Genomic DNA, 22272 nt, shown 5'->3' with positions numbered 1-22272 from the left:
TTTTTATCAAAGTCATCTGACATTTTAAATAAATTTTAGATTGGTGAATTCAGTGTTTCTGTGACAGAGATCATAAACGTTTTCCTTGTTCCAAAAGCAATATGAGGACTGTATATTTGTACTGTAGTTAATGCTGTGTTAAGTCAGTGTAATGTAGCTGCTGCAAACATTTGTAGAGAAGAGGAGAAAAAGCCTTTATTTAAATCTTGCCAAGAGCAGAAATAAAGTGAGCAAATGCACAGTGGAGTGAGAGAAAACATAAATATCCATATGGTTTTATTACCGTGGTGCCCTGGTGGTAGCATCTCCTTTAAGCTGCATGGAATATATGGTGCTGTTGCTGATAATTTTATGTCTGAGTGTGGGCCTCACAAGAGATGTTTGTTGAGTGAATCAATGTTGGATCAGTGCTCTCTTTTTCTATTAACAGAACTTTCACTTACCCAGCATGGAAATTAGGTACAGATAGCCTAAATGTAGTACTACTTGTAAATTTCCATAAGACTAAGAAATAAAAATAAATGAACATAAATTCTCTTTAATAGTGAAATGTTCGTGGCTGACGCAGGTACCATGAAGACAACTTTAGAAGTTATTTTCACCGTAAGTCAGGCAGAGAAAGACAGATACCATATGTTTTCACTCATGTGTGGATCCTGAGAAACTGAACAAAAGACCATGGGGGAGGGGAAGGGGGAACAAAAAAAGTTACAGAGAGGGAGGGAGGCAAACCTTAAGAGACTCTTAAATACGGAGAACAAACTGAGGGTTGATGGGGGGTGGGGGAGAGGGGAAAGTGGGTGATGGGCATTGAGGAGGGCACCTGTTGGGATGAGCACTGGGTGTTGTATGGAAACCAGTTTGATAATAAATTGTATTTAGTAAAAAAAAAAAAAAAAAAGTTATTTTCACTAAATTATAGACTCGTGAAGGATAAGACAGTGTTGTATTGTCCTTTTGATCCCTACCACGTAGCACAGTGCCTGGCATATAATAAAGGCGTAATGCATGCATTGTGTGTATATGATGTGGTGTGTGTGTGTGCGCACGTGCGTGTGTGTGTCTCCATCAAGGGTAGGTGGGCAGCTTACATGCCATGGCTTATTAACAAATTAGATAAAAGAGGTTTTTGCAGCCCAGAGAAAAGTTACAGCTGGAAGGAAGAGGGGCTGGGGTGAGTGGGGTTAGATGACCAGAGCATTTGTTTAGCATAGATACTGGACCAGAATTCATCAGAACAATTTATGATGCCTGTTGTCGTCCCAGAGACACAGTCTTCAGACAGCATCTTTCATCTCCTTTGAGGTGCTATTTTCCGGTGTCATCCTGGTTGCTTTAAACTCCTATTCTGATAATTTTGCCATGACTCCGGTCTCACCCTTCCCTCCCTCTGTACTTTTCTGTCCCTGCCATGTCAGGAGTGGGGCTGGTCGGTCCCTTTCCAGGGCAGATCTGGGTTTCTGGCGTCTGGCAGTGATGCCTTGTTTGTAAACTTCTGGTCCTGCTGGAGCCCTGCAGAAGTTTTGTGCCATCCGTCAAGGCTGGGTGCATGTGGACGCAATATTATTTTCACATCTCTCCCTTTTTCCTCATTCCATCTATGACCAAATAAACTTCCAGAAGTCATAGTGCTAAGTTCCCATTTGCCAACTGTGTGTGGTTGAGTTTTAGCTAAAATTGTCTACTGACTCTGATGGGGAGGCTGAAACCCACTGCATTTTATTTATGTCATTAGATGTGATAAAGACATTAAAATTATAGTGTTTCTCCCAAGTTCTTGATAGTATATTTCATAGAGGCCAGCGTTTCCGTATCATGGTGTGTTTGGGGATTAAGTAACAAGGGGTTTGATCTTTGTGAAGAGGAGATATTGTGTATCTCTGCCCTTACCCAAACCACAATACAGGCGCGCAGATTCCCAGCTGCCCTACCCCTCACAGCTCCTATTTTTCCACTTGAAATGCACCCGGCCCCCAACTACCTAATTCTTGCCACCCATTTGTTCTCAGTTTAAATTTTACTGCCACCGTATGATCCGCCCAGGCTCCCCAACCTAAGTTAGGCCCCAAAATCTTTTGTCTTACAGTCCCTCCTTCATTTCCCCACCTTGTTCCTGGAGTGGCTGAGAACTTCCTATGTGCCAGGCACTGTCTAGGGAGTGAGGAAAGACAGGTCCCCCTCGTAGAGCTTACAGCCTGTTGGAGAAGGATAGCATTAAACAAACAACATAGCAGGTGGAGAGCAGTACCAAAAGTGAAGACAGAGCCAGCTGAGAGAGGTCGGGAGGAGGAGTATTTCAGGGAAAGCCCTTCTGAGTAGAGCAGAGACTTACATAAAAACTGGGAGGAAGGCAGGTCAGCTTCTAGAGGATGGCCCCAGGCAGAAGGAAGGGCCCAGGCAGGGCCCCAGCCCTGCAACAGGTGGGAGCTGAGTGTGCAGGAAGCTGTAGGGGCCAGGAGGACGGAGGAAGGCAAAGGGAGCAGTGGTGTGAAATGAGGACAGCAAGGGGCACCTGTGTCAGTTAAGCCTCTGACTCTTGATTTCGGCTCAGGTGATGATTTCATGGTTTGTGAGTTCGAGTCCCGCATCAGGTCCCATGCTGACAGTGTGCAGCCTGCCTGGGGTTCTCTCTCTCTCCCTCTCTCTCTGCCCTTCCCCCACTTGTGGTTGTGCTCTTTCTCTCCCAAAAATAAGTAAACTTAAAAAAAAGTGAGGTCGGGGTGCCTGGGTGGCTCTGTCGGTTGGGTGTCCGACTTCAGCTCAGGTCATGATCTCACAGCTCATGGGTTCGAGCCCCACATCGGGTTCTGTGCTGACAGCTCAGAGCCTGGAGCCTGCTTCGGATTCTGTGTCTCCTCTCTCTGCCCCTCCCCTGCTCACACTCTGTCTCTCTCTCTCTCTCTCTCTCTCTCTCTCTCAAAAATAAATAAATATTTTAAAAAAATTTTAAAAGATGAGGTCAGCAAAAGAAGTGGAGGCATACCACATACAGGAAGTAAGGGGGGAGGGGCGATTGACAGCAGGTAACTGGCTACATTAAATTCCCATCATAAGAGTTTCTTTCTGTGGCCTGGAGCATGCACAGAGGGAAGGCAGGGTGCCAGCAGGGACACCGGTTCCAGGGCTGTTGCACTGGTGCAGGCGAGAGGTGGTGTGGACCACTTTGGGGCGGCAGAGAAGGCAACCAATTGTGCGAGTGCAGGTATGTTTTAGGATTGGGTCTGTCTAGGTCAGGTCAGGGCTGGTGGTTGGGATTGGACATAGGTTTAAGTGGAAAGAAGAAGCAAGAGTAACACCAAAGTCTTTGACCCAGGCAGCCTGGCGAATGGCCATGCTGGTTACTGGATGGGGAAAGGCTAAGGGAGGAGTAGAGAGTAACAGGTGTTTGGTATGGACACATGAAGTTCGAGATTGCTAGGAAGCACAGAAGGGGGGTAGTTGGTTATATATAGGCTTGCGGTTCAGAGGAGAAACCAACACGATGGATATAAATGTGGGCAGCACCAGGAGATAGAAAACGTAGCACAGTTGTATCCGTACACTTATGTAGCAGGTGTGTATGTTGAGTCCACATCCAGAAGTGTTCAAGAAATGGAAATTTATCTCAATGCAACTTAAGCTGTATTTTGAGACCCCATTCCACCCAGTGTTGGAAAATCAAACTACCAATTCAGCCAACCTTTTCTAGTTGAATAAATTAACCAAAGTTGACATTAACGTGGGTGATTTAGGTTCTTTTTTTTTCCCTCTTCTGACTTAGATAGCTTCATGACTTCAGGGAAATTGTCTAGTCCTTAGCATGCAGGTGCATGCATCTGGGCTGGCTGGGCTTGAGCTACCTGCCTGGCCTTCTGCCTTGCAGTACATTATAGTACAGCGCCCTCTACTGTCCCCCTTCCATCCCGTGCCTGTGCCGCGCGTCCCCTCTGGGTCTGTGGATTCTGTCTACTTTGGAGGCCACAGTTGGTTGACATTAGAAACCATCTTCGGGGGCCCTGGCCAGTGCCCAGTTGTTCTGTTTCAATTCCCACTCTCCTTTTCCATCAGTTCAGAGATCTTTCCAGTCTCCCTTTGGACAAGAGAAAACGGGCTCAGCAAGTATTCTTCCCAGTTTTTGTCCTGCCCTTTCCCACCCCTTGAAATACAGCTTTTGAACTTCATTTATTTCTTTAATATTTTTTAGTGTTTATTTCTTTTTGAAAGAGAGACAGACAGAGTGTGAGTCAGGGATGGGGAGGGGAAGCAGAGAATCCAAAGCAGGCTCCAGGCTCAGAGCTGTCAGCACAGAGCCTGATGCGGGGCTCAGACTCATGAACCGTGAGTGAGATCATGACCTGAGCTGAAGTTGGATGCTTAACCAACTGAGCCACCCACGTGCCGCTATTTATTTATTTTTTAATTTAAATTTTAGTTAGGGGGTGGCTCAGTTGGTTAAGCATCCACTTCTTGGTTTCGGCTCAGGTCATGATCTCATGGTTTCTGGGTTTGACCCCCCACATTGGGCTCTTGTGCTGACAGTGTGGAGCCTGCTTGGGATTCTCTCTCTTTCCCTCTCTCTGCCCCTCCCCTGATCACGCAAAATAAATACATTAAATTTATTTAATTAATTTATTAATTTTAAAATAATAAATACTAAAATAAATTAATTTTTAAGAACTTTAGTTAACATACAGTGCAATTTTGGCTTCAGGAGTAGAATTCATTGATTCATTACTTACATATAACATGCAGGCTCATCCCAACAAGTGCCCTCCTTAGTACACCTCACCCATCTGTCCCATCCCCCACCCACCTCTCTCCATCTAATCAAAATAAGTCATTTAGCTTTTGGACTTTAAAGGCAAGAATTGACATCACCGCCTTCTGGTTCCTTTGTGACAGTTTTCCTTTGGGCACTAGAGGTCTTATGTTAAAAATTTTTTTTAAATGTTATTTATTTTAGAGAGAGACAGAGACAGAGCACAAGCGGGGATGGGGCAGAGAGAGAGGGAGACACAAAATCCAAAGCAGGCTCCAGGCTCTGAGCTGTCAGCACAGAGCTTGACGCGGGGCTTGAACCCACAGACCTCGAGATCATGACCTGAGTTGAAGTTGGACACTTAACCAACTAAGCCACCCAAGCACCCCTGTTTTATGTTTAGCATCCTCCCTCCCACTCAAAATCTCCTCCTTTAGCGGTAGCTGCTGAGGTCACCAGGAAGGTCACAGGGTAAAAAGGAATGTGGTAAAAAAAAAAAAAAAAAAAAAAAAAAAACAGTTAAGACTACACAGTATCTTGCAAGATTTGTATACCTGATTTCTGCCTTTCCTGTCCTATAAGCTCAGGGGGGGGGGGACAGATTATATTTGATTTGCTCCACATGGTAGACACAGGACCCAGTGTGTAGTAGGTGCCCAGTTACCTGTAGAACGAATGAATGAGTGAAGTAATGTTAAGACCAACACTGTGTTCGTAGGTACACATGTGCTCAGATACAAAAAAACATTTGTGCTGCTGTTCCCAGGGGAGCCATAACTCAGTTGACTGGCCATGCCTGGGGTGTATTGGCATTTAGAAGATGTTATAAGGGTGAGCTAATCCTTAGAATTAGAAACTTCAGAAATTATTCCATAATCTGGAATTTTTTCACTGGCTTTGGAAATGGAACCTGGAGAAGCATACTAGAGAGGAAACATTTGAATCATACCTAGGTTATTTTTTCTTTAAGTTTATTAATTTTAGATTGAGAGCAAGCAAGCGGAGAAGGGGCAGAGAGAGAGAGAAACAGAGGATCCGACGCGGACTCTGTGCTGACAGCAGATAGCGCGATGCAGGGCTCGAACTCACAAACCTGGAGATGGTGACCTGAGCTGAAGTTGGATGCTTAACCCAGTGAGCAACCCAGGGGCCCCACCCAAGTTATTCTTAAGTGCACTGGGGACCTTCTTTGTTTGTTTGTCTGTCTGTTTTTTTGTTTGTTTGTTTGTTTTTAAGTAGGTTTAACCCAGCATGGAGCCCAACATGGGGCCCAAACTCAGGACCTTGAGATCAAGACAGAAGCTGAGACCAAGAGTCAGACACTTCACTTCCTGAGCCACCCAGGTGCCCCTGGGGTCCCTACTCTGGAGTCTCATCCCAGCTTCTCAGACTTTTCCATTAGGGAGAAGAACACTGAGCTCTGGAAGGTCAGAGGGCAGAGCTGAAAGCTCTGTACCGAGAAGTTTCTTTGAAGTCTCATATTTTATGTTAAATTCAAGTTCATTTATATTTGACAACACAATATGTATATGTGTTTTAATATAAAAGTTAATGCATTTCGAAGATATGCTGCCTTCTTCTGCTACTTCTGTGGAAAATATTTCCTATCATAAGAACTTGGTGTTAGGGCATTCACAACTTGCATTTTCTCTCAATGTTTTAATAGTTTCATTCTTAAAACCAAACTTTAGGAGTGTTAAGGCTACATTACTAAAGCCACTAAATAGCCTTACAAGGCAAACTGTTGTCATTTTTACTTGCCCAGAAAAGTGTTCACCAGTCTACGATTTTCACTGGCAGTTCTTCATCTGCCAAGGTGATTTTTATCTTTTTATTCACACATATATTATGGGACAAAAAAATCAACTAGGATAACTTTGACATAATAATGAAATCTAAGTATTTATGATTCCTTATATCATGGACACTGAATTTGTAGGACATTGAGTTTTAAATGTTGCTACTAACACATTTTTCTTGGGCATTTTCAACAACCCTAGGAGGTAAGGAAAATGCACATCATCATTGTCCTCATTTTGACTGCTTGCAATTTTTCCAGGTACTGTCCTGGCTCCCACACGGGTTAACAATAGGACTTTTAAGTCACCTCCCTGGGACTCATGTTTCTCATCCATAAAATGGGCTTCACCATAGTTCCCAGATGGTAGGATTTGAGAGACACTGACGTAACTGTTCAGCATTTTACAAGATACCACAAATGTCAGACAGATGGAGGTTAAATTATATGCGTTACAGATAGTCATGCATAACTTGTGGCCTGGGTGTGGGGAACAAATTGGATTGCCAGTCCCCCACATTGCTTCCCCCAACTGTCAAATCTAGACTTTGGGCCAGCTTAGTTTGGTTCTACCAAGATTCATGCCATTATCCTTGTCCCTCAGTGGACTGGGAACTCCTCTATAGGAGAATTAAGAGGTGGAGTAGAGAACACAGGACTCAGAGACTCCATCTTCTCAGGTAGTTAGGAGTAAACAAGATGGCAGCCATAAGTTCTTAAGGCAGAGCCTGGGGCCACAGGGCATAGCTGTTTTTAGATACTTACAACCTATGGTAGCAACAATAGAAACTTTATTTGCATATTCTCATTAAAATCTGTTATTCTGTATCAGTCTGTTAAAGTCAGGATTATTTTCATCTTCATATGATGAAGCTGAGGCTCCAAGAGCTAAAGTAACTTGCCCCAAATCACATAGCTAGAAAGAGTGCGGGCCAAAATCTCATTGCTTTTGTATGCCTTCATAAATCATTACAGCTGTAAGTTATTCATTGCTGGATTGATGATGTTGTCACATGAGAGTCTTAACCAAAGCTGGAATCCAGGCTGGAATCTAAACGTTAGATTTATACTTTGTGCTAACAGAGGAAGCAGGGGTTATTAGCCAAAGAGATTAGGAAGTAGAGATGTAAATATAAACACAATTAGTGATTTCTCTTATTTTTACAACTCTTATTACAACTTTTATTTTTATAACTTTTGTTATGTGTAAAATTATGTTTAAATATGTTCAAAACACAAAATACATAAGTTAGTTTATATACTCAGATTTAATACCTATTAATATTCTGCCTTACTACTTTGAATCTTTTCTTTATAAGAAAGGACATTTTTTAAAGTTTTTTTTTGTTTATTTCTTTTAATTTTTTTTAACGTTTATTTATTTTTTAGACAGAGAGAAACAGAGCATGGATGGGGGAGGGTCAGAAAGAGAGAGACACAGAATCCGAAACAGGTTCCAGGCTCTGAGCTGTCAGCACAGAGCCCAACGCGGGGCTCGAACCCACAAACCGCGAGATCATGACCTGAGCTGAAGTCAGACTCTTAACCGACTGAGCCACCCAGGCGCCCCCATTGTTTACTTATTTTTGAGAGAGAGACAGACAGAGAGTTGAGTGGGGTAAGGGCAGAGAGAGAGACAGACACACACAGAATCTGAAAGCAGGCTCCAGGCTACGAGCTGTCAGCCCAGAGCCCGACGTGGGGCTTGAACCCACGAACGGTGAGACCATGACCTGCTTAAGACTTATGACCTGAGCCTAAGTCGGACGCTTAACCAACTGAGCCACCCAGGTGCCTCAAGAAAGGACATTTTTGAGCAATGATGCAAGCACCCTCCCTCCCACTCAAAATCTCAGTCCTCCTTCCTCGGTGGTCACTGCTGAGGTTTGTACTGGCATTTTATAACCCTCCAGAAATGATTAAGACTCTTGTGAGTTTGCTTCTGCAGCTTCTGTTCCCTCCCCCCCCCCCCCAGCATTATTCTTGAGATCCACCTGTGCTGATCTATGGAAACGGATCTAAAGCAGTTAGCTTTTTTTTTTTATGATCCGTATTTGTTAAGATGTGGCTCTTGCCATAGAAAACACTCTTTTTCCCCTGATAGGCAAAACCAGTGCCCTGGTTTGAAGTTTTCTGAAAGGGAATTCTTCTAAGCACACTCTCTTCCTGGGCTCTGGTGAGAGCCCCAGTGTCTGGACTGAAGAGACATGTTGGAATTTTCACTCTTGGTGTTCAAGGTTTTAAATCTTAATTTCCCCAAGAACTTCATTCATTTCCCCCAAAGGCAGAGTCTCCTGGGATACATATTCAGCTTGACATTAAGTTTAATAACTATTTGTTGAGTAACATGAATTACAATAAGCCAACACGGTGAGCCCCAAAGAAGATACTTCTCGGGCACTCAGCCCCTGATGGGTTCTGCTTTTTGTGACGGAGACACCAGAGACAGGGCTTTATTTAGGCAGGGTCTGGGCCATGCTTATTAGCTGGAGTCCCCTGCTTGTGCTGATCTCAACGAGGGCATGTCCTTTTGGGGCCACTGAAAGGGAGGGATGCCTACTGGTGAGCCTTTATGTGTTTACGCATGGGACCAGTATTCATACAGTGAAATCCATGCTGGTTATACCACTTCTTTGCTTTTACAGGATTTCAAAACCTGGACTGAAATCATATTTATGTAGCTTTCCCTTTGGGCCAGGCACTGTGCCAGTCAAGTCTCATGCAGCGCCTGACTCATTCATCTCACAGAGCAGTGGTGATCGAGGCGGTGTTATGACTCACACTGGATGAAGAAACTGAGGCTCAAAGGATTTATCCAAAATAACAGAGCCGGCAAGGATCTGAACAGGCTGTCTGACCAAAGGGCTTTCCAGTCAACCATACGTTGCCTTTCCTTCTCAGTGTGGAATCATCAATGTCACTGTGCAACACTGTGTAGACCAGAGATGGTGGCCCTGATGTGCCCCTGATTGGTGCCGGCACCCTCTTGCCATCACACATGCATCCACTGCCAGTCCATATTGATGCTCTGACCCCTGTGGGGACAGGAAGGCATGCTTTTCCTATGAAAGAGTGGCTTCCACTGGTCCAGAGGCCTCCTTGGGAGAGCCACCTGCTGACCACCTACACTTTGACCCAGAAGCCCAGTTACATTGGAGGAAGCAGAGTGTAACCTTCAAGTCTCAGTGGCAGGTATGCAACATTTCATCTTCTTGACTACTAAACATCAGTGCTGAAGCTAATTTACAGCTTCAATCATGAGCCTTGGCATATTATTGGTATAAAGTGTAAATATTTGAATGCTAATTATCGTAAAACAAACAGGCCACTGTGTCCAAAGCAGATGAATGCTGTTTCAGGAAGCCAGCAGACCCTAGCGGTAGGCAGCTTGTGTTGTCTCTGCACAACCAATAATAGACGTCTGGAATCATTTCCACCTCCCTCTGCCCCAACAGCACCTGCCACCTCATTGCAGAAAGTTCTGAAAGCTAAAAGCTGCCCAGAGTGGCTCACATATGGGAGTCCTTGCCTTTTAAACTATTTCCCATCTGCCCTGCCACTTGAGGAAAAATCTTGTATTGCTGAAATTATTTGCTCAGAAAGAGAATACCATCGTCTTAATAAGATTGGCCACCTTTGTTCAGCCGGAGCCCAACATTCCTGGTCACCTGTCTTTGCACCATGCAAATTCTCATCCCAGGTGCACTTAGCCCAGTTGTTCCACTGGCTGGAGGTGACTGACTCCCTTCCAAACCAATGTGTGCTTCAGTGTCCAAACCTATCCCCCGCATCTTTAGTCCATTTCGTTCCTCTCTACATTCACTTATCCTGGGACAGAGACCCAAGCCGTCAGAATTGTGGTCTTCCTACCTAGATAACAAATTCCTTGAGATCTTAGACCTTCCCACCTGTAGCTGGAAATGTTAGTGAACTGGCAGCCTGTTTTGACTGGGCGAAATCCACATGGTTGGCGTGCCCAGGCTAAGCTGTCTCTAGTAATGGCCAAGCAGGTGGATTCTGGGGAGGTGTTGATTCCAAGGCCTATACCTGGGAAGATCAGTTTCTCCAGCAGACAAAAGCGTGTTAGGGAAGACGGGATGTCAGGTGGTCTGGTCAGTGTAGGGAGCTAACCTGAAATTTGGCATAATACTTTCTGGCAGAGAGAAAAAAAAAATCTCATTAAAATTTCAAGCATGGTGGGGGCGCCTGGGTGGCTCAGTTGGTTGAGTGTCCGACTTTGGCTCAGGTTATAATCTCACACCTCGTGGGCTCGAGTCCCGAGTCAGGCTCTGTGCTGACAGCTCAGAGCCTGGATCCTGCTTCAGATTCTGTGTCTCCTTCTCTGCCCCTCCCTGACGCGTGGTCACGCACTATCTGTCTCTCAAAAATAAATACACATTAAAAAATTTAAAAAAAAAATACAATACATTTTCAGGCATGGTGCGACATCCCCTGGTTTCATTGTACAGTTGGTACAAAAAGGGGTTTGGAACAGTGTACATGATGGGGACCACTTAGAGCTTCAGTTTCTCCATATGCCGAATAACAATGTTGACTGTAGAGTTTGATACAAGGATTACACCGGGAATGAAGCATTTAAATGAGACAGTACAGATGAGGGGGTTTGCACAGGGCCCAGCATGTGGTAGGCGTCTGCTGCATGGCAGCATCTGATACCGTCGCTGCTCGTTCATTCCATCTCCCTGACCACTCCTGTGACTGCTGTTCCTTACATTCTGTTCCTTACATGCTGTTCTTAAGCCAACCATATGACAACTGGTTAAATGTGTAGAGAGCCCCCAGACACTCCCGCTGGCCTGGGAAGGACAGCAAGTGGTGGGGCCCCTCCCACCTGTCCCACCCAGGAGTCCGCCTCCGGGCGGTCCTGCTTATTTTATTTTATGAATTGCAGTCATTCACTTCATTTATTTAAAACATTAATCGGGAACCTTCCATGGGGCCACCTACACTGGTTTCCTGGGAATATAAGACTGAATCTGATATGGTCCCACCCTCAGGCAGCTCCCACTGTCCCCCTCTGAGATTACTCAAGATACCACATTTTAAATCAACCAGAAGCCATGGCACTGGTTTTTTAAACTCAGGCCTTTGCCAAGCGAGCTCATTTGGGTCGGCAGGCCCTAGCATAACTGCGTCCTTCCTCCCACAGGAGATGGCGACATCTATCGTGGAGTCCAGCGGCTCCCGGTCACAAGGATACTTGGCCTGAGCCAAGCTGCCTCACCCTCAGGGCGCCCAGTGCACCTGCAGGGCTGCCCTTGTAGGACAATGAATCAGCAGTTCGGCCGGGACCGTTAGAAAGGGGGCCGGCCCTCCCACCACCAGGCCCCACTGACCAGGCTGACCTCCTTCTTTCTGCTCTTCTGGGCATTAGCTTCAGAATGGGCTGAGACCGGAGTGAGAAAGAATGAAAGAGCGGGCCCTCCGTGTCATGCATGTAGCAGTCTGGAGGCTTTCTTACATTTATAGAAAATGAAAAGAAAGAAAAGGGGTTATTTGTGAAAGGAGCCAATGGGGTTGTGAAGAGAGAGAAGGATTCCAGCTGGGGGTGGTACCTCCCTCTTTTCTGCAGACTTGAGTGTTTTCTTGGGTATGTGACAAGAGCTAATTTTGGAAAAACGAATCTTGAAAGCAAATGTCTCCTGACGGCTACTAAGATACATGAGTATCTCACTATAGCTCACATCCTAAATCTTCTTTATTATTTCAATGTTAAAATAAATACTTAGATTTAAGATTCTTCAGACAACTTCGACACGCAAAAAAGACACGAGTGTTTCTCCGACCAACAGAAAACCCGGCCAGATGGCAGTTGTAACAGAGACCCATCCATCAAAGTGTGTTACAGAATACTCTCCGTTCAAGGAAACGGGTGATCAAGCCTGTCAACCTGAGGGCTTATGAGAGGGACATCGTTGAAGTGGCAAAGGCCAGAATTAACTTCTCTCTACCCTTAAACAAAATGGGAAGCTAGCCCTCTTAACACTTAGCTGCACCGTAATGTTCATCTGCAGCTTGCGTTTCCTCACGTCATCTGACCACTTGTAATGAATTGTGCCTTTTGGAAAATGTGATTTCTCCCTCAACAATTTGAAGGAGGATTATTAACACTCTTTTGTATTATTTTCAACATCCTCCCTGCAGAAACGTGGCTCATTTCTTTGAGAATTAGTATCTGAGGGGCACCAAAATTCCTGAACAAGTGGAATAATCAAAATAATTTCTAGCAGCTGGTCATTTTGTTTTGTTTGTCTATGATCATTGCTTTAGTGTTAACCTGTTAAGTTTCCTAGAGGCCTGGCTAGAAAGGCAATAGGAATTGGGAGAAAAGTGGGAAGAGAGAAAAGTAGTTCAAGTGGGCAGAGAATGTCTACTTGGCATGTAGACCTTAGCGCGGCTAAGGTAGTAGGTCATAATGTTATTACAATCGCTTTGGGGGGGGGGGCACCTGGGTGGCCCAGTTGGTTAACCTTCTGACCCTTGATTTCAGCTCAGATCATGATCTCGCCGCTTTGTGGGTTTGAGCCCCACATTGGGCTCTGTGCTGACAGTGCAGAGCCTGTTTGAGATTCTCTCTCTCTCTCTCCATCTCTCTGTGCCCCTCCCCCACTTGCACTGTCTCTGTCTCTCGCTATGGAGAGAGGGCCACGCCACACAAACGATGCTTATAATCTTGCCAGTTCTCTTCCCAGGGGAAAACTGGCAGGGACTGAACTGCCGCAGTCACTAAAATCACCCCCGACAAAGCACACGTGAACGTATGATTAGGTAGCACTTTGTCATTGGCACCTGGGAACGGATGATTTGCCTGATGTAGCTCTTAAATCTCCCCGATGTGATTTATATCACACCAGCTAATGATGGGAAATAGCAATGAGTATACGTTACTTTGTTTAAGCTACTTTATTATATTTTAAATATACCACGTTAGAGGAAAAAAACGTTTTTTTTCTTTTTCTGTTGCTTAGCTGAACATTTCTTCCTCTGGCTGAATGGTCATTTTGAGGAGAATGAGCAATGGACAGAACATTGGTGATGTCCTCCACCTATCTTTGACTGGATTTTTATAAAGATGCTGGGGACTGGGCCCCATGATCCGTAAAATGATGTGTGTACTGTTTTGCTGGCGGAGGATTTGCTGTTGCCTTGAGATTTAATCATTTTGGAGAAGGTTCCCTTAATTGGCAGCAGAAGGTTTGCACCGACAGAGGTTGCGGGGAAGCTTTTGGATTATTAAAAGTTCAGCCTAATCATGAGTTGAGACCGTGATCCCCCTCCTTTCTATTATTACTGTGCATCCGAAGCCACGAAATCTTACCTAATGAAAAATCATCATTATTGCATTGGGCTTCCCAGTGCTTGCATGGTGCCCAGAGGGCTTCACAAATCCCACCTTTCTGCTTCCTGACAAAGTGGGCAGAGACAACAAGAGCTGCCCCAGGGTCCTGGCCCCATGGCAGTGCCTTCTCTCCTGCTTTTCCCTTTTAGGCTTGCCTTCTGACCAGAGAGCTCCTGTCATGATTCTGCCTCCCTTCCATGTCTGTCAGCTCCCCAAAGTTAAAAACAAAATGTCTTGGCCTGCTTCGGTTGGGAACGAGGCGTTTTCTAAATAAGGAAGTCTGTATGCCTAATACCCCAGCTCTGCTGCTCTGAAGCAGCTCAGGGTCACCTGGCATGGGGGTGGGGCCCTCAGCTCCAAACCCCATGGCCAGAGGTTTCTAGGCCCTCCCCAAAGGATCAAGGCTTCCTCCTCATCATTTTACACACAGCAACCCTGTGCACAGCCCTCCCCTTCTGACTTGCTGTTTTAAAAACAGTCTCTCAAGCAAATGTTGGACAAAGACATCTCCACTTCCCCATTCTTCAGCAAGCCACCGACTGTGTGCCCAGAGCTGTTGCTCAACGAGAGGCAACCACGTAATGAGGACTTCTACCTGAAGCAGAAAGACTGCCTTTTAAATTAGCAACTACAGCCTTGCTGTGGCAGAATAATCTCTCTGGTCTTTGTCCAGGGGTTCCTGGCATGGGGCTGCCAAAAGCCTTGCAATTTCCTGAGTGGCAGGAATATCTTTGTTATGTTCATGAGGTGACTCTTGGTGGGTTCCTGCCGAGCTTCAGGATGGAGGCTGGTCACCAGAAAGACGAACTGTGTGTTCAGACGGTAGGGGGAAATCTCTGGATGCCAGGGCTTGGTGGAAGTTCATGGTTCATGAACATAGTGGTGTCTGGAGAGTGATGTTCTCTGACACCACAGAGAGAGGGATCCACCCTGCAAGACCTCGAGCCACGTGTATACCTTACAAAACCTCGGTAATCGTTAGTACAGGGCTCTCGTAGTTCATTCTGGCAAATTATGGAACCCGAGGGGGTGCCATGGGAACCTCCCAGATTGCTAGCCAAAGAAAGGGTCCTAAGTGCATGTGGCCTGGGGTTCCCACTTCAGGCTGGTGTCCGAGGTGGAGGCAGTCTTGTGGGACTGAGTCCCTAGCTGGCGGGGACCGTGCTAACTCCAGAGCTTAGTGTCAGAATGGTATTGCAGTGTGCTAATCTGGGGTAAGGGCAGAGTAACCGGCATTAAGGGTGATTTTCCGATTTCCTAATAGAAATGTTGAAATACTGGAAATAGCATCTAGATCCTCAGCTTGGGCAGCACAGCTTGAAGCACAGGCTCCCGAGAAAACAAGTTTAGAGAGATCATGTGGTAGACGCTACTCAAAGCGGGTCCCCAGACTGCGTGTGCACATCTGCAAACTGTCCGTTACCAGCTCCTGATGAGATGTGTACAAAACTTGACAGTAAGCATTTAGAGTCTTTTATGGCAATTGGGCATTGCCAAGACATGCAGGAGTGGAAATATAAGAGCATCAGATTGTGACAGTTTGGAGAAAAAAAGCGATCCTTCACCAGAGAGAGCTTAAATAGCCTTCTTTAGAAGATATAGCTTCAGTCTGTATGATCAAATGGAGTCAGAACTTACTGTTAAACGTGTGAGCCCTGGAGTCACGCAGATGGGTTTTGTATGCAGTCGCTGCTGCTTGCTATCTCCCCGGCTTTGGGCAAGCTACTTAACCCCTCCGGGCTTTAGTTTCCTTATTTATAAAGTGCATTTCCTACCTTATGAGGTGCTGGGAGGACCAGATGAGCTAATCCGGGGGAAAGAGCTAAGCCTAGGGTCTGGCACATAGGTTAACCATTAGCATTGTTTCTTCTGTGTTAATTTATTGGCATCAGCGTTCCCAGCTTGGTGAAAGCATGTTCTGTACGCGTGTGTTTGAATTATGACTGTAAATGAAACCTGCAGCCTTGCCTTTAGGTGAATACAAGGTAAAGCAAACACGTTTTTAAAAGCCACAACTCCTCCATTGAAATGAATATTGCTTTTCATATAATCTCTGAGAGGCTGGGCTCTCCTTTTAAGGATGCCATGATGTTGGAAGCGTTGGGGGCACTTCTCATTTCACATTTCTATTAGCACCGGCCCCAGTGATCTACTCTGAGGTAACAAAGTCCTCAAAACCTGTGTGGCTTATACCCACAACCTGTCATCATCACTGTGGTGGTAGATAGACCCCCTCGAGCCCTGTATTGCCTCCTTACACCCCTCCTCCCTGTCCCCCCTACCTGCTATAGAGAAATCTGAAAGCAACCAGCATGATACCCTCGCTCAGAGAACTTCACTTCTCCCCGTTTCTCACAGAGCCTGTGGCTCACACATGCAAATACACCCTCCGGGTCCCCCATAGCTGGATGGGAGTCACTTTCCAGGTCAGTTTTCCCTACTTCTTCCAACCCCGTCACGCAAACACACAACCCCCACCCCCAACACGCACACGCAGGCTCACGCCATTCTTTCAGCCAATATGTATTCAGTGTCTGCCTGTGTTGGGCACTGTGCTCATTGGTAAGCTCCAGAAAGCTACAGTATTATTACACGTGCCTTGTATTTTTCCCTTTTGGGGGCTTTGCTTACATTCCCGAACATTAAGGGCATTTCTTGTTACTGTTTTATTAGTACCAGGCACTGTACCTACACAGCAATGTAGCAGGAAACAGGGGCTTGAGTACTGTGTGAAGGAGAGGTTCTTTCTCCCTTACCTTTTATCTTGTCCATTTCATCTCTGCCTTCTTCGTCACCCTTTCTCTGTTGGAGGCTCATCTAGAATCAGGCAGCTTTTCCTTCATCTCCTCTCGTGTTTGACATGTGAACATACTACCTTCCTGTTCCACGAGAGACTCATGATGGGGGTGAAGTCGGAGGCTACTTATTTGAGTGTATTTTTGAAATCCACAGATACCCTGGCATCACATTCGCCCGCAGTGGCTAACTGCAGACCTGGCTGAAGCATTGGTTATTCAGGACCCTAGTGGACTTCTGGTATATTTCAGGCAGCCCCCAGGGCCTGGGGGAGACCAGGAAGAATCTGACACGGTTGTCACCCATTAAAAGCGCACAGTACTACAGCTGTACAATATAGGAGCCTTTGTTGTCTGATAAAGCAGGGAAGAGAGGGCGGACGGACTCTGCTTCTTAACTCAGCTGCTTTGCTTTTCCAATGGAATTCTGTAAACCCAGTTTCAGGGAGAGGCTTTTGGGATGGGCCCCAATTCAGTAGCTGTCAGGGTGGGGGAAGTGGTTATACCTCCAGAGGTCTTCCATATATACAGCCACTCCAACACCTCTCTCCCAAGACTCTAGGCAGGACCTCTTGTCTGGCACGGATCCAGTGGAGGAAAGTGGGGTGGGGCTGGGGGGGGTATGATGCTTAAATTTAGTCAAACTTCCCAAATGATCCTGGTTTCTGATGCCCCTTCTAACCCTCCCCTGCAGAATCACTGCTCAAGCCAGATTGTCCCCAGGGACCTCGGAGCAGGTGTCTTCCGGTGGCTAACTGCAGACCTGGCTGTTTTTCAGGTTCATTCGGCCTCCTACCGACACAAGGTGCTGACCCCAGAGACCTGCCATGAAACCACATTTGAAGCAATGGAGACAACGAATGCTTTGCGGGATCTTCGCCTGGGGGCTCCTCTTCGTAGTGATTTTCATTTACTTCACCGACAGCAACCCAGCTGAGCCTGCGCCCAGCTCCTTCTCCTTCCTGGAGACCAGGAGGCTCCTGCCCATGCAGGGGAAGCAGAGAGCCATCATGGGTGCCATGCAGGAGCCCTCCTTGCCCGAGAGCGTGGGTGTGAACAAGCGGCTGCTGGGCGGACGCCCGTCTGTCCCCTTCCGCGCTGGTGCAGGCGACCTGCCGCAATGGACCCAGGTGCAGGATGGGTTTGAAAATGACGAAGAGTTCTTTTCATCCCAGATCGGGAGAAAATCGCAAAGTGCTTTCTACCCGGAGGACGACGACTACTTCTTTGCCGCCGGGCAGCCAGGGTTGCACAGCCACACTCTGGGCACGCCGGGGGCCCTCTCCCCCGGGGACCCAGGCCGGCGGGAGGGGGCTGCACCGGCTCGCCTGGCTCAGAGAAGGCGGTCGAGGAAGCGGCAGCGGAAACCCGGCGGGAGCCCAGCGCTGGAGGACGGCGACGACGGGGACAGGCTATACTCGTCCATGTCCAGGGCCTTCCTCCACCGGCTCTGGAAGGGAAACGTCTCGTCCAAGATGCTCAACCCGCGGCTGCAGAAGGCCATGCAGGACTACCTGAGCGCCAACAAGCACGGCGTGCGCTTCCGCGGGCGGCGGGCGGCCGGGCTGAGCCGCGCCGAGCTGCTGTGTGCGCTGCGGAGCCGGGTGCGGGTGCGCACGCTGGACGGCAAGGAGGCGCCCTTCTCCGCGCTCGGTTGGCAGAAGCTGGTCCCCGCCGTGCCGTTGAGCCAGCTGCACCCACGCGGCCTGCAGAGCTGCGCCGTGGTCATGTCTGCCGGCGCCATCCTCAACTCCTCCCTGGGCGAGGAGATAGGTGGGTCCCGCACGGTCGCCCACGGTGCGCACTCGGCCTTGTTCTTTGCATCTGGCTGGCTGGGCAGAACGGGGGTTCTGCGCTGGAAATCTCTGACGCCAGCGGGAGAGTCTCCCGTGCTTCTCCCTCACTGGCGCAGAACGAACCTGTTGGAGGTAGCAGCAGAGGTCTTTTTGGGGGACTATTTGAAAGCAGAGGTGTTCCCCCTCTCCTGGCTGGCAGGGGAGTGGAAGGTCTGTGTCCTGCCCCTGGCAGCCGCTCTGAGTTCTTCTCCCAAAGAGACTGTGTTCTACGTGGCCAGGCTCCTGGCCTAGCCTGCAGAGACCTGATGAACCCCTAAGTTGTAGGCTCATGGGAGAGGAGCAAGGGCCAGAAAAAAAAAGCAGAACTGTCTGCAGGGCAGCGACAGTTAGAGAGGGTGCAACGGCAAAGAGAAGTATGCATGGTGGTGATTTTAGTTAGCCCAGGGACTAAATGGATGTTGTGGCTCAGAGAAGAGCCCTTCCTGTCCGCACAATGAGCTCTGACCTCACGCCAGCTAGCGCATGTCCAACCTTTGAGTCGTGGCCAGGACACCCATCAGGGACCTTCTCCAAGATGGTAAATAACATGACCACACCTTGGGTATCCGTCTTTCCTTCTGAACTCTGCCTTCAGAGCCCTGTCAGGAGCCCAAGAGCACATCTGGGTCATAGTTCCTGTATTAGGCTTGTCCAGAAAAACAGATTGATGTAGAGAGAGAGGAGATTTTTTTAAGCACTTGCTCCTGCAGTTGTGGGGACTGACAAGTCTGAAATTTGTAGGGCAGGTGAATAGGCTGGAAGTTTGGATAAGAGTTGGGACTGCTGTCTGGAGGCTGGAGTCTGCAGGGCAGGCCAGCAGGTGGGAAGTTGAGGCAGGGTTTCTCTTTTGCATCTGGAGGCAGAATTCCTTCTTTCTCAGCAAACTTCAGGCTTAGCTGTAAGGCCTTAGCCTTCCCTCTGTGCCCATGCTCATTCCATTGCCACATGGGCAAACAAGCAGTTTGAGTCTATAGAATCATTCATTCATTTAGTAAACATGTGTTTAGTCCTTACTATGTTCAGACTTCTGTACTAGGTGCCAAGAAAAAAATGTGAATCGGACACAGCCTTGGCCTGAAGTCAAGTTGTAAAACAACTGTGTCTAATACATTCTCACAGTAGACAGTGTTGTAGCTCATAGCTAATCTGGAAGTTTCAGTCAAGGAGCTTTTGCTCACTTGGTAGAAAGGAATAACCATTGTTTCTTGGGTCTGTCAGTGTTCTGTATTCCTGAGGAGGGGCTGACATGCCAGAGCTGCCTTGAAATGGGGCGATGCCATTGTAATCGGGTCCCACCACCCAGACCTCCTATCAGACATTCTTGGGAATGGAGCTGAATGTGAATTTTTAAAAAGTTAAAAAAAGTAAGCACGAGCACGGGCTTGAGGTGTAGGGTCCCAGTGTCCCAGTGCTGACATTACAGCAGGCTCATAATAACACTGTCCATGTGTCATATGCAGCCAAAGCCAGAGCAGAGTAGTCTGCAATTGATTATGGAAGAACAGTGGTTTAAAGCTCCCTGGGGTGAAGTTCCTTCTCATTCCCGAGGACCATTATTAATAATGTAAGAAGGAATTTAAGTATTATGCTTTAAAGCAGGCAGTAACTTGCTTCCAGTTTTGTTTTGCTTTATTTTAAACACCTCTGCATAGTAGCTGCATATATGGATTGCTCTTGCGTGTCAGGGAGATTTCTCTTGCTCTTTATTCTGGCAAAAATATCCTTGACCAGAGTCTTATAAATTCTGCTTGATTCAGAGTTTGGAAGAGAGTGTGAAAGACACTGGGAATTACACATTTCTGGGGAACGTGAAATGTCAGTTACATCTTTGTTAGTTGCTAGCATCCAAATTTAACTTCTATTGTCTGCCCTTAGGTGAAGCTTCATGATTAGAACTATAGACTTCCAATTATGATATTGAAGAACGCAACTCAGAAATTTTAAGAAATTCTCTTTATTGTATTGCCCAGGTTCCTTTGAACCCAATTTTTTACTACCATTTTAAGAATGTGGAATCAGCACAGTTCCATGTGTAAAAGCAAAAAGTTTCATTTTTATAAGCGAGGGTGTCTCTTAGTCTCAGCACTTGTGCATGCCAGGTGCTTCTATGTCTCCTTCCTGCTCCCCTAACGTATATGTGCTTATAACACATATTTGTTAATGTCTCTCTTGATAAAAACAGATTCCCTCAGCAGATTCCTTCAGGCAACTTGGAATGCTGGGGCGTGCCATGCTGGTTAGCTAAAATCATCTTGGCCCCTACATTTCTACTTGTGTAATTGGCTAAATGAAGATCAAAGAACTTACAGAAGGTCATGGTCTCATGAAAGACTGAGGAAGAAGCTAAGAAAGTACCTACCTCCATGTCACCCCTGCCAGGAGGCCCCTCCAGGCTGTACTGGCCCAGAATGCTCCATCAATCTCCCCTCTCTGAGTGAGAGACCCCATGCACCTCAGGTTTGCTTATCGGCCACCCTGTAGCTCCCTCTGCTGGTTGCTCTGCTGACAATGCAGTCTTGCTTCTCCCTCTTCTGTTAGGCTTGAGTCATGCCATGTAATTGTTTTTGAGAACAGTATAGCAGTTGTAAACACCTCCACTTTGAATGTGTTATTGCAAAGCAAACTGAACTGTTTTGGAAACATGGAACATTCTTTCCTAGAACTAAGAGATGATTTTTTTTTCAGCCATACATATAAACAATAATAATTTAGTAGTGAAATCAGCTCCCAGGAGTCCTGTGCAAACACACTACAGAGGAGAAATGTCTTAACAGTCCTAGCCCTGATGTGGGAAATCAGGGTCTGTGTGCTTGAAACTCAAATTCTGGGAAGGGTCTGGGGAAGTGGGAGGGTGTGGAGGGCTGTGTGTAGGAAGCAGGGCATATGGTACTTGGCGGTAATAGCTTAGGATTTGGCAGATCCTGATGCCTCATAAGGGGAGAAAGAAGATCCTGTAGTTATTTAACAGGAATTGATTATTTATTGAGTCCCCAACCCACCGAGGCCTGATGCTATGCTAGGCACTAGCGATGCAAAGATAAATAAGGCTGAGAGATAAACCTCAAGTTCTATGCAGTCTATTGGAGAAGACCAACTGGAACAGACATTTTCAGTATTGTGGTTAGAAGGACAGAGAGATATGCTTACTGACGGGGAAGAAATGACAGCAGAATCCTAACCCACCGTGAGGGCTGATGACTGGGTAGAGAGAGGTTAGCAAGGACTGCCCAAAGAGGGAAATCCAGGCTGAAGTCTAGGGTAAGAGGTAGGTGAGACACAGCATGAGAAGTGCTTGGCGGGGCGGGGGGTGGGGGGCACACAGAAGGGCACAGGGGTAGGGGAGATGGGGGAGGTGGGTGGCATGAGATCTACAGGGAGCACGAGGGGCTGGGAGTGGGGAGAGACTTACACTGATAGGCAGGCAGGCCGCTTGCACATCATTCTCCAGAAATTAGATTTCACTTAATAATTGTAATAAAAGGTGCCACTTATAGGGTGTCTACTGCAAAGTCCTGTTCTAAATGCTCTTGTGTAAACTGTTGCAAAGCCAAGAAAAGGAATCTTCCTGTTTTATGGGGGCACCTACAGGCACAGTGGGTGGAGCCTGGACTCCATTAAACCCCACTCTGGGTCTCCAGAAAGTCTAGCTCTGACCCCTGGGTCCACGGGGCCCAGAGAGGAATTACGATCTTTGAAGCAGGGAAGTGATGGGTCAGCTTTGCATTTCAGAGAGAGTTCCAGAGCCT

The 22272-nt window shown here is 46.9% G+C and overlaps 1 protein-coding gene across 4 annotated transcripts in view; it reads left to right on the top strand.

Moving 5' to 3' along the window:
- The window catches only part of ST6GAL2 (ST6 beta-galactoside alpha-2,6-sialyltransferase 2), an 85133-nt gene that overhangs the window by 23721 nt on the left and 39140 nt on the right, over positions 1-22272 (top strand). For 3 of the 4 annotated variants that reach the window (XM_058684597.1, XM_058684596.1, XM_058684595.1), the window contains exon 2: positions 17470-18464. In XM_058684597.1, the coding sequence (XP_058540580.1) occupies positions 17519-18464 (946 nt within the window). In that variant the 5' untranslated portion in view covers positions 17470-17518. Of the gene's footprint in view, positions 1-9408; positions 9729-17469; positions 18465-22272 lie in introns of those variants that run through there. The other variant, XM_058684598.1, reaches the window with a different exon arrangement.

Source organism: Neofelis nebulosa, chromosome 9, assembly GCF_028018385.1.
Source record: "Neofelis nebulosa isolate mNeoNeb1 chromosome 9, mNeoNeb1.pri, whole genome shotgun sequence".
In the NCBI taxonomy this organism is placed as follows: Eukaryota; Metazoa; Chordata; class Mammalia; order Carnivora; family Felidae; genus Neofelis; species Neofelis nebulosa.
The sequence above is the reverse complement of the archived record's forward strand: the minus strand, read 5'-3'. Positions and strand labels throughout refer to the sequence as shown.